The following is an 18,618-nucleotide window of genomic DNA, read 5'->3' as shown; positions in this document are numbered from 1 at the left end:
CACCTGCGCAGGACCAATCGGCTCAGCAATTCTTCTTTCTCTAGCTCTTTCAGGACACAAAATATATGGCAGCAAGGTATCTCTAATCTCTCCCACAACTTACAAGAACATTCATACTTATCACAACTTCTATCCACGAAAACCGAGTATACATGATAGGGCTTTTGATACTTTCGGAACATGAACTTCTCCGTGCCACCGATACTGTCCCTGTGCAACACCTACAATGGCCCAACTCCCTCAATCTGTTTTTGCACCTCATAGAATATTTCCCTCGTGTAGAACTTGCTCACAGATCTTTCCAATGCTTCAAGACCCATTGTCAACACCGGATTTGAGTAAAGAGTCTTGTAATCTGCAATGAACTCGTTATTCCGGTAATCTTTAACTACTCGATCCAGGTTCTTGACCAACTCAAGTAAGCAATTCCCAGACTTGATAAATTTCTTAAGTGATGAATTAATACCCTCGCACCGAGAAATGGTTCCAATGCCGGCACAAAACTTCTCACACAAATAAGCATTTGCCCACATCTCTCTCTTTTCGTATGTCTTTGCGACCCAATCGTTGTCCTCTAAACCGAATGACGTGATCATGTCCACCCAATATCTGTCAAACTCTTCCATATCAAAATGACTATACACAGTAGTCTTAAACGCAGCACAAAAATCTTTGTCTTTAATATTAACAACTGCATTTCGAGCAAGATGCCAGGTGCATAGTCTATGTGTTGCACTAGGGAATTCACATCTAATGGCCTCTCGCATGGATTCATCGCCATCTGTGACAACGAATTTCTGCTCCTTTTGCCTCATTACCTCCAAGAAGCTACTTAAGAACCATTTGTAGGGCGGAATCTTCTCGTCCTCTAGCAAACCAAACCCAAAAATAATTGTCTGTCTATGATGGTTGGTGCCAGAAAAGATCACAAGAGGTCTGTTATATAAGTTTTTTCTGTACGTTGAGTCAAATGCTAACACATCACCAAAGCATTCATAGTCATGCTGCATGTTACCATCTGACCAAAATAAGTGCCCAAGGTGCTTCTCAGCGCAATAAGAATACTGCACAACTGCCATCGGATCCAACTCAGCCTTGCCCTTCAAGTAGTTTATTGCTGCGGCTGCATCTCCCTCGACAATCCTTGATTGCCTAACTCCATGCATATAATTATACAAGTCCTTACTAATGAAGTTAAGATTCCGATATCCACCACACATGTGGGCAAAGAAGCCCATTATTTGGGTTGTTTTGAACCCAGCATCATGCATGCTATGTATATGCACTTTGTGCCCTTCTGGGATCTTCCTATGTGGAGCCATGACATTAGTGAACTCTTGGGGTGCCAATTCGTGATTATGTTCCTCGACCAATGTTTTCATCCCCCATTTCCTACAACTTTTGTCCAGAAACACCACAATCTTGGCATTGCAATTCGTTCTCGTCTCCGGTTTATGAGTCCTTTTTCTATCAACTCGCTCGTAATGCTTCTTTTCACGCAGCCCTTGCTGATTACTGTAGAAAAACTTCCCAATAATATTCCCCTCCTCGTCTTTAGTAGAATCTCCCTTTCACACTGCAAAGCCAATTCCCTTTGCATACGCGACATAGCTTGCATACGCATCTCCAATCCCATTAAATTCTGCAGATAACAACACGGAAGCAATCACTGGATCTGGACAGCTGAATTGTTTACCCATGACATTCTCGGAGTTTGCATGATCCTCTGCAGCAGCATGCATATAGCTTCCACCACCATCCCTGCCGTCGTATTCACTGTCGGAATGGCCACTATCCCCTTCCTCAGTCAGCGGTTCCTCCAACTCATTCAAGTCATTCCCCATCTCCCGAATCGGTGCTCCAACCATCAGTCCAATGACCTGACAACTCTGACGTGCTGCCATCATCCAAATCCGACTCACTATCAAACATCCCTGGATTTAAAAAAAATATCCATTGAGGAACAAAGCATGTCGTACACATTGTCGCTTATGGAATTAACTTAAATGGAGAAAATTGCTACTTAAATTAGCATTAAGCGAAGTCCATAGTTGTCAGTCAATAGTTTATCACAGTGTATGGTCTAAATAAATTGGTTGACTCATTGGTTTCTAACATTACAAATATAATTTCTTAATTTTTGGGTTAAGGTTGACCAGAAGAGAATTGCTAAAAGAATATATCAAATTCAGTTTAAAAAAAAATCAATTATACTAAACGCACATAGTTTTGTTTTCAAAAGCATAAGTTTGGTCATTTGATTTTACAGCATCGGGACCTCAAGACCATGACAACGGTTAAATATTCTATTTAAGTTTACTGTTCTTGGTAAAGTCATAAGGATCTGCTTTTGTTCCAATCACAAGCAGCCCCTAATAAACAATTTTTTCGGCGGTCGATTACAGGGTTCATCTTGTTCCTAAGCATCATAATAGAGGTATTAACTTACTTTTAGAAATTCAATTTAAGCAACTCTGTGCATTTTTTTGGGAAACAAAACCATTATATCCAATACCTAACACAACAGATTAACAACCATCTCAACAATTTCAGCATAATTGCATATTCCTCCGATATAGAACAAAGCTAAAAAATTATACTCACCAATGTAAGAGCACAGAATAGGAACGAACAGGAGCCAAATTTCACCGTTTCCGAAGAGCAACGACGCAACCCAGCAGAAACAAGGGACACCAGGCGAGTCAGAGATCCAGAACCAGCCTCCAGAGTTCAAGGGTTCCACCCTAGAGAGAGATCGAAGGGGCACTTCAAAGGAGACAGAGGAGAGGCAACGATGGCGCGAACCCTACCGTTCCACTATTCTTTTGCTCTTCCCCACTGAATTGCCGACATAAATTCCAATTGCCTCTTTGGGGATGGCATGCAGCCACCTCCCGCAACAGTTTGCACAGCTTCAAGATGAACCCTAACTTCTCTAACTTGCTTGAAGGTCTACTCATTCAATTCTAAAATTTGGGATATTTTTTAATTTTTCTTTTTGATTTCTATTTCAATTCTCCCTGTTTCAAGTATTTTGATATTCAAATAAATGACCCTCACAAACTACAATTACTAATCCATTACATTTCCTACTTACCGGTGTTTACTCACATTTACCGTGGCTCATTAACCAAACTAATTATTTCTATGGTCAAACTCATTTGTGAGTTAGTCAACATTCATTCCATGTGTCACGCTTCAATTGGCTACATATTTATTAGCCACCTTATCCACCCAAATACCTTGGCCACCACAGAAGTCACCTATGGACAACTCTGTGGTGACAATGTATTAGGTGGCCAAGAGTGACCAAGAATGACTTTTGGTTGACCTTCCAATAACCTTGAGACACGTGGGTTATTGGAATGAGTTGTTGAACGGGTTGTCAAAACAAGTTTAAAGTTGAGCACGGTTATTATGTTGGGTTTACCGTTAGGGCATTTAAGTAATTTTAAGATAAAAAAGAATGGGTTGAGATGGACCGCAGAGAAACAATCAGCCAAAAATCGAAAAGGATTGGCCGTTGGGATGTTCACCATTAAATAAAAAACAATGCTGAATGAAATAAATAGTAGAGAGCAAAAACCTAGATTCAGTTGGAAGAAGTCCGGAAAAAATGAAACTCAATTGTTATTGTTATTATTATTATTATTTTGAAATTTATATTCAATTTTATTATTATTGTTATAAATTAACAATTAAAATGTAAAACATAATTTTTTCTCTCGTTAAAATTTAGATGGCATATTGTTTTCAACTTAATAAACTCTTTTGCTCCGTTATCTCATTTAATTTACGATTTATTATAGATTTATTTACTTAAAATAATTCTTTTGTGTTAGAAAAAAATTATTTGCCTATTATTTTTATCAGATGACATAAAGTTATTTTAAGTAATTTATATTAATTGTGTATCCTTTTGATGATTTGGAGAAAAAAAAAAGCATTCACATTGTAGATAATTAAAGTGAAGACTAAATTTTTTAATGCAAGAATTAAAATTATAAAATATAATTATTTATTGTCCTATTTTTTATACATTCTGAAAACAGAAAAACGAAAAAACAATTAAAATTATAAAGAAAATTAGACTTTTATTTTTTTCGAGAAGATAAAATAGTTGAAATACATGAAGCAATCTAATTTATTAGTTTAATGACTGACTTGTCTTTTTTTTAGATTTGGGTTAAGGTTCACAAAAGCAGACCAAACCCGCAGAATTCGACCCATTCCCAATAGACCCATACTTCTGACTTGGATCCCACCCACTCCAACGTAGACCTTCTTCCTCCAATAGTAACATATAAAAGTTCCAAGAACGTTGAAGAAGATGATGTTCTTTGTGGACTCTCTACACGCTGCGTGGAATCCTCGTCAGAACATATTTCGTTGCTGCCTCTGTGTCATAGTTGTCGAAACTGAACTGATCATCGAACCGGTTAGACTTCTAGAATTATTATTTTTAATTATATTCTTTCATTGGATGACATACTATTATTTTTTAGACCTTGTCTTTGGTGGAGATGGTATTTTTCATACCTTGATGGATCTAGTGGAAAGATGCAAATTCAATAGCTAGGATTGTATCCTTACAACAAGTGTTAGAAATTTTATGTTTGATCCAAAGTTTAATGAATTTGCAGACCGGTTCAGTATAGTTTGGTTGGACCAATTATTTAAAGACGGGTTTTTTTTACAAAAAATGAATTGTTTTTTACCGATTATATTTTTTTGTAACATGGACTTAAAATAATGTAACATAACTCCATACTCTGAAAAAATTGCCTGAATTACTACCCATATCTTAATGATCAAACACTACATATTTCAGTGAAACACATATTCTCCTGTACAACTTCAGCTTTCATATTGACATATGATTTTTTTTTCCTGCAAAAATTTGAAGAAAATGAAAAGGAGTTTATAGTAAATCCCAAGTGATTTAATTTATCATTTCTAATAAGAACAATAATACATATTATAAAAACATTAGAATAGTAAACAATACACAAAAATTACAATGATAAATTTTACAATATCAAACAAAAAATATTCTATAATTGTTTTAATATTCTCAATATTTTTTTATTTAGTATTATTTTGGAAGATAACATTTTATTCTCAAAAACCATAGTGTCTTGGTTGAATAGGATCAGTGCATCAGGTAACGGAATTCCTAAAAAGTTATATACCAACACAATCCACAAAATATTACTCTGATTAATAAAAAAATAATAGCAAGATTGATCAGCTTCCAGCCTCGTCGCGACATCGGATCTACAGTATTGTGACTGGGTCAATTGAGATGACCTCGAACACCCCAACACATTCGGGCTTGAAGTCAGGGTAGTTCGTGTTCCCATCTTCTTCTGGCTGTAAAATTTCACCAATTTGTTTATGTGAATCGCCTCCCAGCACATCAATTGCAAGTACATTTGATTCCACATCCTTAATCCAACTCATCATCTTGTTATGAACTTCAAGCTAAGGGAGACAATCTTCTTGCTGCTTAGTACCCTTATCGAATCCTCTGTCTCCTCCATATCTCCATTAGATTTCAAGTACTGAAAAACGGCTGCAAAGAATTCCGATAGTGGCCTCCACCTACACCCCCACTTCGTAATGGAACATTCTCAGAGACTTGGACATTGCGACTAGATCTGGAGAGGCGATGAACAGCGGTGGCGACGGCAACGACGACGGCGAGGCGAGGTCTCTCTCCTCTATGAATCTCTCTGTTTTGCTCTTCTCTTAGATCTCCTCAACTAGTAGCACTGAGTCCATGCCAACTTGTTGGGGAAGACGACGCAGCGATGAGACCAAGGGGATCCCCTCCAGCATGACGTGGCATTGGTGCTTTCTTGTAATAAAAAATTTTATACTTTATTTTCAAATTCCTCTCAAATGTAATTCTGCTTTATTTGTGAACCAATTTATGTATTTTTTATTATTTGAATTTATAACCTGGTTCTTCAGGGTTCAGATTATTCTTTTCCCAGCAAAAAAACCTCCTTATTTTCTAATACGTTTGCACAGATATGATTTTTAATAAAGAATAATATTAAATCATATTTTCTTATCTATGAGAACATTATACTTTAATATATTATAAATTAACACTGCACAATTCAATAGAAAATAAAAGTATATATATTTCATTTTGTGTTATTATTTCTAATGGTGTAAGATCATACTTTATACTCTAAAATAAAATCTAAAATTTAGAGAATTCAAATCCATTAATATCGCATGCAAACTTTTTTAACCTGCCTTATTTAGATGACAAGCCTGTTTGTCGATTTAAAAATATAAACCCCATGTATGCCAATCCTTCAAAATCTAATTTAATACGTAACATTGTTACTTCACTAACAAAATTAATTATAAAAAATATTTTGGTTTTCGTAAACTTCATTTTATTTCTTTACTTTTTAAATTTAAATTTGTAATTTTTAGCCATTTTATAAAACAATAATACTGACATGTAGGTACCTTTTATCTTTTTAATTAATATTGAAATGGATATGTAAAAAGATCACAAACTATGATAAATAGTTTCCAATTTAAAGGCAACGTAAAAGTGCAGAATAATGTTCGATCGCGTAGTACACCAAAGTACAGCATCTAAATTGGTGCCATAGCAAAATAAAAAGCATTGTTCCTAATGGCTTAAGGTTCTCCTATTTCTAAAGGTAACTTGATATTGGTTGTGAAAAAGACGTCGTTGAGGCCTACGAAGACGTAGGGATCGTCTACTCCGAGACAGACTTGGAACTTGATGACATGTACTAAGGGTGATTCAGGCGGCGATACTTCCTGAATGATGAAGCCATGTCGCGATAACGTGCACGGAGTCGTTCAAGCGCGTTGCAGGTCTCGTAGTGGACAAGTTTCTCCTCCTCTAACAAATCGTGGTTGAAGTCATCAACGACCATCGAATGCAACTCCAACACCTTTCTCATCAAGGCCGCTGTAGCATCTTCGCGCGCAAGATGTTCGTCCGTTGAGTATCTACCGGCCGCACTGCAAGAGGAATACTCTGAGTCGGTTGGAACGACAACTAGAAATCTGTGAACAGTTCCCCTGGTGGTGGATTCGTAGGTCTGCTTGTGGTACACAGGTGGAGGTTCGTGCAGACTAGTACACACTGGCCGGAGTGAGGTTTGGCGGCTCTTGTAAAGAGCCACATGGCTCCAATCACGATCCGGAACGAATTCGACTCCTGCAAAGAAACATGTGGTCAAACAAGTATTGCATGTGCGAGATGGGGATGTTCAAGTAGGTGGAGGATGACGGGCACGTACCGTGGTCGTGGCGGTCGGCGAGGGTCAACTGGCGAAGGACATCGTTCAGGTTGAATGACCATGGATTAGCACGAATGCTTGAGCCAGATCGTCGCCGCGCTGATTGCGCTACACAAATTAGTGCCCGGATGTGCTCCATAGATGCAACTTCATCAGCGATGGCGGCAGGGTTGATCGGGTGCGACATGGCTATCGGGTTGGAGAGACAACATGAGTTTGAAGGCCCTTATGTGTGTTCTATACGAGGCAGCGTGAAGACAAGAAAATGTCTGGATACAAGTATAAATAGGCAAGAGATCCATCCCCTTCACCACATAAAATGGGCCCTACTTACTATGTTCATTTGCAGAAAGAGTGGAGACCTATTGGCCAGAAAATCCATTATGGAGTTTCGGTAGGTGCATCATAAGAAATGTGAATTAGCTTAGAATACTATGGTTGTGTGTAATTTTTGTTAGCCACGGCCACTGTATACATTTTAAATAGTATAAGTTAACTACAATAAAGAATTATTGAACTACAAATTTTGTACTATGTTTAAAACTCATTACACATGAACATAGGATAAAGTTTAAACTATAATCTAATTAAGCATAACAGAAAAAAAAATACAATACTTGTTTTGTCTCTGGTACTTCATTTTGGCTCTGTAATACATTACTTGTTTGATCCTTTTTCTGATTTCTTAATTAAAGTCATTAGATGGACAGCGCGAACTAGAGTTAGGAACAATATTACAGTTAATTCGTGTTAACCTTGTTCAACTTAGTAAGATAAATTATTCATGTGAACCAGCTTTAGGAACAGTTTTGAGTAATAATTAGCGAAACTAAAAATCTATAATATTATTTATTGTTGTCAAAATTTTGAAAAAAAATTATCTTTCTAATAATTTTTTATTAGCAATTAACTCTTTTTTAAACGCTAATTCAAAGCAAAAGTTTTATTAAGAGTAATTTAGTTGTATGTGATTAGAAATAAATTGATTAATTACATACTGTAAAGAATTATTATTATTAACAAATAAAAATAAAATTCAGTCTAAATTAAAAATAAAGGTTGTTTAAAAATAAAATTACAGTATAGACGGTTTATTTTTTTTTAAATGACTGTTTCACATATAACATTCATAAATACACTTTCTTTAGTGTTTATTATTTCATCAAATTGCATTGAGTGTCCATCATGAACAATTTTATATTGTATATATAATTTTAATATCTTATATTAATTTTAAATTTATAGGTTTTCTATTCCATGTAAAACAGTGATAACGAGTAGAAATAGTATCATTTATATAAGTATTTAAATTAAAAAAGTCAACTTAAAAGTATAATTTAAAATTTAAAATAAGTTAAATAATATTTATACAGAATTGCATCATGATTCATTTAGTCTTTAATTATTGATGTATACATAATATTTTTAATAAAAATATGAGTGCTAACAGTACAAGAATATCAAAAGAGAAAGTCTAGGGGGCTAGCACTTTTGTTGAAATCTGGCCAGCACTTAACCATCAAAAGGAAAATGATTAATCCTACACCATTAGATATCATCTCACACCATTAAAAATATTAATGATGGCTAATTGATGGCTAAACATCACAAATTTTGCTGGCCTCCTAGTACTCCTCATATCAAAAATCTCTAAAATAAGGAGTACACAAAATACCAAAAATTTATAATAGTAACAACTCAATAGTATTAAAAACTCTAATTTGAGTTATGGATACCTAAGTAGAAAATCAAACTAAATAAATTAAAACTTTAAAAATCAGTTTGAAGCTCAAATATAAATCCAAAATAGAACTTTAACTTCTGTAGTTATTAGTTTAATTGAAAATAAAATAAAACCAAAATTTAAAAAAAAATCTATCAATACATTACGAATTCAAAATTTCTGTACCAAAATTAACTAGGTCTTCTCTTTAAGTTAAAAATTTAATAAAATAGTGACTTTAATTATATCGACCAATATCCTAATTAATTACTTTTTTGTCTTAAAAAGATTGTACATGAAAAGAATTTAATTAATTTGTGCAATTTAAAAAAATAATTATTCGACTAAAAGGAAAGAAACTGCTTGTTAAGAATTTTTTTAAATGTCATTAATATTAAACATATTGTGTTACATTATATCCAGTTATAAAAATTTTATTTTTTTAATTCTTATATTAAAAATAAAACAAATTTATATTACTAAATTTTAATCTTTAAAATACAAATTATATAGTAATTATTTTATATATTAGAAGAACATAAATTAATTATTTACTTATTCGTAAAAAATTTTAAGAGGTGCGAACTTGTGAGTATATAGAGCAATGCTAGAGGGCCAACAATTTTGGTGATTTGTAGCCATCAAATAGCCATCAATGATTATGTTGATGAGTGTGTTTTAAAAAAATGTAACAGTTAATTTATTACTTTTTGAAAATTTGTCCAAATTAAATAATTTTTAATTCTTTTGAATAAAAAATCTTTTAAAAAATTAAATAATATGCAGTGATAAACAGGGAATACATTATACAAAAACTAATTATATCTCAATATAAAAACATCTTTGATGAAAGATTAAATACGCGTCTATATTTAAGTGAATCACTTATAATTATTCAAATATCTATTGTGTAAATAGCTTTCTACATTTGGAGGTTCACAAGAATGTGTGCACCTTAAGACTTAAATATAAGACAACAATTGAGTGTAGTTCTTTGAAAATGCTATCACTACTATGTTTCTGAATATTAATGGATACAACAACGCATCAAACCTTATAATTTCTTACTGACTTTATGTCCAGTTTTTGGATGTAGTCTATATTTTGTAGTTGGTTTAGTAATTATTTAAATATAATTCTTTTCCTTAATTATCATATACAAAAGAAAAAATGTTAAAATATGATAGGGGTAAGCATATGTCGGCAACAACTCCAATCTAAAGTAAACGTGAAGACTAAATGAGTGAATCACACAAAATTTACACGCAAATCGAAGCAATTTTTAAAAAAATAACAAAAGTTATGAATAATTTAAATGTAAACAAAAAATGGGTAACAAAAATAAAATGTCCCTAACAGTGAGTAAAAAATATCTAACTCAGAATGGCATCAAACAAAAGAAGTTGACACTTAATTTTATACTTTGGCAACTAGGAAAAATCAAATACGATGTGGTCAATTGAAAATTACATGCCATAGTCAGATGAAGTACACTGCAATAACCGAGTCGAACAGTAATCAATAAAAAAATGGTTAAATATGGGAGTGTAGAACAAAGTACACATGAGGTAATGCACGGAATCATAGACCTGTCCACCAATCCCAGGAATCATGCAAGTCAAGAAGAAGGCGCGAGCGCAAACGCTGTTTTAACCGGGTCGGACCATGTCTCTGGTTTAGGAATGCGGGATGTTGGTTAACGAATTCTTCATCTATTCACATCCTTTGGTTAATAACCCACTGCGAATCACTCAAACCTTCTCTTCACGTTTTCACACCTTTATTGGCTTGTCCATGGAGGGTGACTCCTGTTAAAGAGACCAGCATCGTCGTCCAAAGTAAATACACATACTTATTCTCCACAATGAGTGATTCTTTCTCGGGCTAAGGAGGATCTATCCAGGGAATATATTCTTCGCCAGTTGTTGTCTAGTAAAAGGTATTCCCCTGACTCTTCTAATGTTGTCTCTGTCGTCCCTTCAGTGACAACATCACTCAACTTTATATAAAGCATTCACACCGTTGGAGGCAAACGTTGCCATGTGTCTTTTGCAAGAGATTGAGAACTATAATTCGTTAGTTTACATAGCTTGTTATCCACTGTTTTTATCTAACCCAAGGCATCTTTTATCGGTTTACGACAGTGTGAACCATGAGAGTTGTGGGCTATGCGAAAGGAACTGCTTTCCTATTGAGACAATTATTTAGCTAATTCATGTTGTAAGAATGAAATAGTTTCTCTGCTAGTCCGTTAGCTAACATTAAAAGTAAGCAACGTAGCACATTTCATTAAAAAAGGGCTATCCTTGTGTACTCAATATTCAGGACCCTTCAGCCAGTGTTCTTATTTATTATCCTAGTATATCGGGAAAGCTGCTGTCCTTTTTGTTGCAATAACACCTAATGCTTTTATGATTTGTCAACTTCCAGTGGGGGTATTCATAGCGACTGCAAGTAGACAAATTTTAAGCTGTGAACCACAACAGAGAAACATTGTGCACTTTAACGTTGAACACGGGTCCCCAAATAATTTAACAATATTACTCCTTAGAGATGGTTGCCATTTGTTTTAAACAAAAACATTTTATTAGTCCAGAAATTCAGCACTCGATATGTTATTGCCAATTGTTTTTCCATGATTTTCATTATTACCATGTTATACTCTAAATTATGCTTTCGTTGCTGTGTTCAACTTAGTTACCTTTTCCTAGCTACCTCATTTGTCTCGATGTGGTTGTTTCATGTTTCTTAGCTTTTTGGGTTTCGGGAACCACAAACGGGATGATGACCAAAAACCACCCAGCGCCATTGCATGACTAAGCAATATAAGCCATTTCAAACTTATTGTTCCTATTATTTTTTGTCCCCATAGTCCAACAAAAAAAGTGTCCAGATACTGGAAAAAAGAAAAAACAATTCGACCCAAAGATCTTTACTTCAAAGGCTCGAACCAAAAAAAAAATTTGGTTAAAAAATTCCTAAAAGAAATTTAACCCAGCATATAAAAGGACATAAAAGAAGAGTGGATTTAAAAGGCTTTGTGCGCCTTCCATTGGGCAGTACTCAAAACTTCCACCCAATGCAAGAATGAGGTATCACGGTGTTCACATCATGTTAACTGAATTAGGGTTCATGCAAATCAGTGGGTGACTTTGATCCCGCACCTAAATATAGTGACCTTCGCCTGACCTCCACTAGCACACGAACCCACGAGTTGGTCACCCAATTAACGGCACCCAATTCCTTCTGCTAGAATGCTGAGGAAATTGGTTGTCTGCAGGTTAACGGTAAAATGGAGAAGGAGATGGAGTTACTTGATGGGCCGGTGGAGGTTTCCTCCGACGATGACAAAATTCAAGAATGGCCTGCATCAAAGCCTTTAAACAGCAGCCCACTCCTCAAAACCATCTTAAGTCATACCCAAACCCCACCGGAGTCGCAGAGGTAATTATGTTCTAGTTCATTTGGTTTTGAGACTTTTTTCGACTATTGTAGCTCATGTTGGAGTTGTGTAAACACAATTTCATTCTCGACCGCAAATTCATTAAACAAACAATTGTCTGTGTAGGAAAGAAAACAGCCACGGGGTTTGACAGGTAGGTGACACCTTAAATGTGGCTTCTCAAGTTGTGAAGATCCAACAACAGATAGATGACCTGAAGGCTATAATCGCAAAACAAGGGCAATTCAATGACGATGTGCTTGAAATGCTCCAGCAAGCCATGAGTGGGAAGGACGGTTTACCAATGGTTGGTAGCAACTCCCCGTACATCATTTGGTCTAGGAACAGGGGGACGACTACAACGGAACCCCTGAACAAGCCGGACACCACAGGGCTAAGAACTTACAAACAACGTAAGACCAGGACCAAGAACAATAGGAATGATGACCCGGATTATGATCCAAAGCTGAATCATATCACCAACTCAGACGATGGGTCGTTCAAGTTCAGCCGAGGCAAGGGCAAAAAAAAGGTCTCATTCAAGACTGCTATGTCGAAGTCCAGTCCTAGGGGGAGGCGTAATCTGTTTCCGGCTTCGATGAGTTCACGTGGATGTCACGGACCCAAAAGCTCGTATGTCATGAACACGACCGTTAAGATTGCTCGAGCAAGGAACCTTCAACAGAAGTTCATGCTGCATCGGAACCTGGATAGCAGTTTCATGGCGGGAGACATTGGTAAAACAATACCCAAGGTTTGTTCCTTTAACATTGAGGTGGTAGTTGAATTTATTCTATTTGATGTCAATCGTTTCTGTTTCTGAATGAATTTAAATCCTGCTATCATTTTTCAGGGTATGCCGGTCTCGTTTCAACCTACACTCGACATGGAGATAGAAGGCTTACACTTGGCCATCGCCGCCTACATCTTTAACACAAAACTGGATCAAGAGTGAGTTTTACATATCCACACTTGTATACATGATGGCACTAGAAACTGCAATTATATAAATAGGTTCAAATAACGTGGAAACTAATCACTTGACTTGGCCACGGGAGATAAAATTGAATCTGTCAAGTATTTTTAAAAAGGCAATATATCCAATTTAATCCCTGTTCCAAACATTTTCCCATCAAAAGTGGTTCCTGTTGGAGGACAAAACACGTATTTAGTGCGTGTTTGGATTACAGTTTGCAAACGGGAGTTTGCATAAAATTGATTTTGTAAAATTGATTTTGATGAAAAGTAAGTTTGAATTAACGTGATTTATATTTGGCCATCTTTATATCGAAATTGATTATAGTAAAATAAATGTTGTTTGGATTATACTACTCAAAATCACTTTTAGATGAAAAATTACCAAAAAAGACATCAATTTAAATAATTTTTTTATATACATGCAAAATCAAAACGCTAACAAAAATAATATAAAAAATATTTATCATATAAATAAAATAAATACAATGAAAAATAAAAATATAAAAAAGAGTACTATAAATTTTATAATATCAAACAAAAAAAAATATTTTATAATTTTTTTAGTACTGTCAGTACTCTTTAATTTAGTATTATTTTGGACTATAATCCATTTCCTTTGTTGTATCAACTTTTTTCATTATCTATGACTCTATTGTTACTTATAATTAATTTTTATTTATTTTGTTTTTTTTTATAAGATCATAATTTATATTATAAATTTTTGATAATAAATATAGTATATAATAATTACAATTAAAAATTTTATAAAATCAGAATAAAAAATAAAAAAATTAATACAAAACAAAAATAGAGTACATCAAAGAATAACAAAAAATTGATACAGATAAGAAATAATTAAAATTTCATAAAACCAACAACATATATCATATGAACAAAAAAAATACAATAAAAAGTAAATAAAATTCATATGAATAAAATCAAATAAAAAAATAAAAAAATTTCATAGACAACATAAATACAATACAGTAAAGGATAGAAAAAAAAGAATTCATATGAACAAAAAATAATAAAAATATCATAAAATTAATAAAATATTTAAAAATTAGAACACAATAAAAAAATCAACAACATTTGTCATATGAATAAAAAAATACAATAAAATAAATAAAAATCACATGAACAAAGCAAACAAAAATAAAAAAATTTTCATAAAAAATATACATATAAAAAATAGTATAGTAAATGATAAAAAAACTCATATAACAACATAACATGAGAAATTAGAATACTACACAAATAATATAAAAATATTTATCCTATAAATATAAAATACAATAAAAAATATAAAAATTAAAATATGAAAGTGAATACTAAAAATAATAAAAAAATTAAAATATTCACTTTGCTAGTGATTGAAACAAATTTGAACCATTTTGATGAAAAAAATTGGAACTAAGAACAAGTAGGAGAAAATATAGAGAACTGTGATGGTAATAGTTACTAGTATCCTTTGTATAGAAGAAAATGAAGGATAGGATTAGTGAAAAAGAAATAAAATTTCCACCTAATTTTCTAAGATAATCAGCCACCGTGAACGTGAAACGCAGAAGCTACAAATTTTAGCTTCTCCTGAACGTACGTTTAAAGGCAGAATCACTTCTGCGTTCAGAAGGATAAAAGTTGCCAAACATAAAAGTGAAACTTTCAAGAGACTCAAACGTGCTTCTTTCCTCCTCAACGCGTTTGCCAAACACACCCTTAGTAGTTTACTCGTTAACTTTGATATGATTAACGAATTCAGGGAGATGCTTGTTTCGAATCCACACTGTGCGATGACACAGAAGGCACTGAGGACATTAGAACCGGGAAAGCAAATAGTGGATGACGTATGTGACACATCCATATCTGTCTAAAGTTTGTGCCTGCTATCTGGTTTTGGCAGCATGATCTCTTCTTGATGACATTTTTTTAACGCAGGTGTTGATTCTGCTGGCAAGGATGCTTGCGTTTGACTCGACCAGGCTGCAGTGGTATCTTCCAACGACATTTGTGGTTATTTTCCGAACCCTATAATCTGGTTTACATTGATCAACTGCAATAGGGGATAAACAGGAAAGTAGCGAATGCCCGTGATACATGAGATGCGACGGATAATTACACCGCTTGAAAAGTTTGAATAATTCTTTCATTAAGAAGACAATTAAATGTTTCATTTTTTTATATATATTACTAAATAATCAGGTCCAATTTCATGTCTTACACGACGATGAAATTGACTCTTTATAATATAAATAATTAATTTTTTTACTTGATGTCGTTAATACTAAAAAAGCTAGAACTAACTTCAATAGAAGAAACATGAATAAATATCCGTATATTTGAATGTTACTTTTCATTTTAACTGTTCTCTATCGTTAGTTAATATAGCTAGATTTCCAAATTTAAATTACTCATGGATCTGATTATTCAATAATAATCAACCATGTAATGACAAAATGTACAGAAATATAATTACAAAATAACATGCAAAATAATCGAAGGCCTAAAATATATAAAATTCAATAATAAATCTTTAATTGAGTCGAAAGAATTTAAAGAATGAAGTTAAGTAGGTTTTCTTGGAAATAACAGAGTTAAGAAAGAACAAGTGAAGAGGATTAGAATTTCAGAGAGCATTAAAAAAAACATGACTTTTAATACTTAAATTTAAATTACTGACTTAATTTTTTATTTTAATTTTGTATTATCTTTTTATTCTGATTATTTAGTTATTATTATAATCAACATGATATTGTTATAAAATAGTTAGATATTTTCTCTGTACATTATGGAAACAGAGGTTGATTAAAAAAAATTATATCGGCGTCAAACTTATTTATTGAGTGTGGGCGAATAAATTTTTATCCCATGTACTACATGTGCCGCTATAACATTTTAAAGGGGGCACTTGTCCCCCACAATCTCCAAAGTTGATCCGTCCCTGTACACGTGGTTTTTAATTAACCGAAACTCTGACTGGCGATGTAATATTTTTTATTTGTAGCAAATAGCGACTGGGCGAGGACCTATACCTGAAGCAACCATTTCTGCTATACGCAAGGACTTCATGGGCTACGCTGACGATGTGCTGAAGGTACGCAAACATGATTAAATTTCTGCCTGCTGCCTACATGACTATCGTACATGACTGATTACACACTTTGTCTCCGGTAATTTTGTGGTAGATTTACTGCCCTATGTGGTGCGATAACCATTGGTTTCTCGTTATTGTTGACCTCTCACAAAAGCAACTGGTGTATCTTGGCTCGCTGCGGTCCCCAACAGCCAGGTCAAAGAGACGTCGCCAGATCCAAAAATTGGTAATGTTCTTATTCCGTAAGGTCTAAATAGCCTAACTGCGTAGTAATGACAATGAACGATTTTTTGAAAAAAGCATATGTCCCCATTTCTATACTGCATGACCTTAACATGTAACTGTAGATCAAGTTGCATTAGTGTCGACAAAACTACTAGCCATGGGGTGTTGAATTAAAGGCCTCCAACTGTCGAATCCTGGTGTCTTCCTTTAATATCCACATCAAATGTACTGCTATGAGTTGAAAAGAATGGGTGACTTATATTGTAGAATACTAACCATTCCAATTTGTTTAAAAAATCCAAAAGTCATGATTAAATCAACTTTGCAGTCTTAATTTACGGTTGGAGTAACTGGATCTTCCTCTACCTAGGTAATAAAATCACATGCAGAAACAGTTCACATGTTGAAATTCAAAATTAAGGTTGCTGTGTTTGCGATAAGTGTATGTTGCGATAGTTTAATCCCGGACCATTTGGTTATAGTTATTTATTTAAAATTCCCAACCTAATTCTTGCATTAAACTAGACATAATTAACACAAATGAACTATTATTGTTACACAGGCAATATTTCTGGATGACCTCTTGGATGACTGTGCTTGGTATGCTAATGCAGATACTGACAAAATAGAATGCAATGAGTTTGACATAAAGGAGCCTGAAGTTGCCCAACAACTTCCTGAAAGGTGAATTATTTAGACGTAGAACAAAGTAAAATTTATATTTAATGGTTGCAACTATTACGTTACTTCAATTGGTTAAAACAAATTGAAATCTGATTGGGTGACTTGATTTGTCTTGTTATCAAACACGGGGCCAATAACCCGAATAGCAATGATTGTGGCGTATTTGTTGCGCAGTGGATGATCATGTACCACTTGTTCTATGACTACGATATCGAGGTATCATCTGCACTTACCTTACATGCAACTATAATGAATTACCTCACTTCCCAATGAGCTTGTATGAAATATCGTCAAATGTAAAGCTGCACTATTGCGTATCCTAACCCACAACGCGCTTGTGATTATTATAGGCATTTCAGTTTGTGACTGATTATAGAAGGATGCGCCTTGCAATCGACATGGTTTTAAAGTATCACAATGATAACAGAATGGAAACCGTTGAAGCAGCTCTAAATTACTGGAGGAGTTTCACAATTGCTCCATGGTAGCAATCCGGAAGGCGTACTTTGCCACTGAATCTGTTTCTTTTGTTTGAGGCATACAAACTTTTGTTCCGTTCAAGGACTTTTTAGTTGTGCTATTTTGTAAGGTCATTTGTGTAACCAATATGTAAGTGAAAACTGATCTGTTTGTGCTACAGCACATGTGATCTTTAACATGTTATGTGGATTTGATGCTACCGGACATATATATTTTGAATGGTGTGTAGGCTTTAATTTACAACATTATTGGCATAGCCTTTAGTAATGGTTAGAGAATACAGATTGAGTGGCATACTTTTGTTGGTGTGCCTTCAGAAATGGTTGCCCGATAACTTTGGTGTATACTTGTGTACAATGACTATAACTTTTAGATGAAGTTTCTTACTGTCATTAGCAGCACCTTTTATGTTCACAGATTCAACCATTTAAACTGTCAGCACAAAGCATTCATGCATGGCAAATTGTTAATAATACAGGTCCACTCACCAACAATGTTGCAATTGATGGAATTTATTTTTTCCACTCCCCAACAACGTTGCAGTTAATGGAATATATTTTTCCAAGCGTGACCTGATGCATCTCATTTTGTTGGTGATTTGATATTGATGAAAAGTTATATCCTTTTATTGGTGATTTGATGTTGATGAAAAGTTAGATTGCACAAATGCCTAATGTTAAGTAATGAT

General features: G+C 34.1%; 2 protein-coding genes across 3 annotated transcripts; one reads left to right on the top strand and one right to left on the bottom strand.

The window, feature by feature from the left end:
- Positions 1-221: 221 nt before the first annotated feature.
- Positions 222-1,382, bottom strand: LOC112769753 (protein FAR1-RELATED SEQUENCE 5-like). The gene has a single exon (XM_025814225.1). It carries the CDS (start codon positions 1,380-1,382, stop codon positions 222-224), a length of 1,161 nt encoding a protein of 386 aa, XP_025670010.1.
- A 9,210-nt stretch (positions 1,383-10,592) lies between these two features.
- LOC112772289 (uncharacterized) lies at positions 10,593-18,175 on the top strand. 2 transcript variants are annotated; one of them, XM_029295291.2, is made up of 9 exons: positions 10,593-12,471; positions 12,596-13,223; positions 13,323-13,420; positions 15,386-15,460; positions 16,452-16,541; positions 16,633-16,767; positions 17,329-17,450; positions 17,597-17,666; positions 17,801-18,175. In XM_029295291.2, exons 4-9 carry the CDS (start codon positions 15,407-15,409, stop codon positions 17,936-17,938), a joined length of 609 nt encoding a protein of 202 aa, XP_029151124.1. In that variant the 5' UTR covers positions 10,593-12,471; positions 12,596-13,223; positions 13,323-13,420; positions 15,386-15,406; the 3' UTR covers positions 17,939-18,175. The 2 variants fall into 2 exon arrangements, with proteins under 2 accessions (XP_029151124.1, XP_025672979.2); XM_025817194.3 differs by lacking the exons at positions 15,386-15,460; positions 16,452-16,541; positions 16,633-16,767; ... (1 more) ...; positions 17,597-17,666; positions 17,801-18,175 and adding an exon at positions 15,210-15,354.
- The last annotated feature ends 443 nt before the right edge of the window (positions 18,176-18,618 follow it).

Source organism: Arachis hypogaea, chromosome 18 (assembly GCF_003086295.3).
Source record: "Arachis hypogaea cultivar Tifrunner chromosome 18, arahy.Tifrunner.gnm2.J5K5, whole genome shotgun sequence".
Lineage (NCBI taxonomy): Eukaryota > Viridiplantae > Streptophyta > Magnoliopsida > Fabales > Fabaceae > Arachis > Arachis hypogaea.
The sequence above is the reverse complement of the archived record's forward strand: the minus strand, read 5'-3'. Positions and strand labels throughout refer to the sequence as shown.

Bases quoted from the DNA above. Each gene is read 5' to 3' on its own strand.
- LOC112772289 (XM_025817194.3), top strand. From the start codon at position 12,735: ATGCTCCAGCAAGCCATGAGTGGGAAGGACGGTTTACCAATGGTTGGT. The intron at 13,224-13,322 runs GTTTGTTCCTTT...ATCATTTTTCAG, and splicing joins TTGGTAAAACAATACCCAAG to GGTATGCCGGTCTCGTTTCA. The intron at 13,421-15,209 runs GTGAGTTTTACA...TAACGAATTCAG, and splicing joins AACACAAAACTGGATCAAGA to GGAGATGCTTGTTTCGAATC.
- LOC112769753 (XM_025814225.1), bottom strand. From the start codon at position 1,382: ATGAAAACATTGGTCGAGGAACATAATCACGAATTGGCACCCCAAGAG.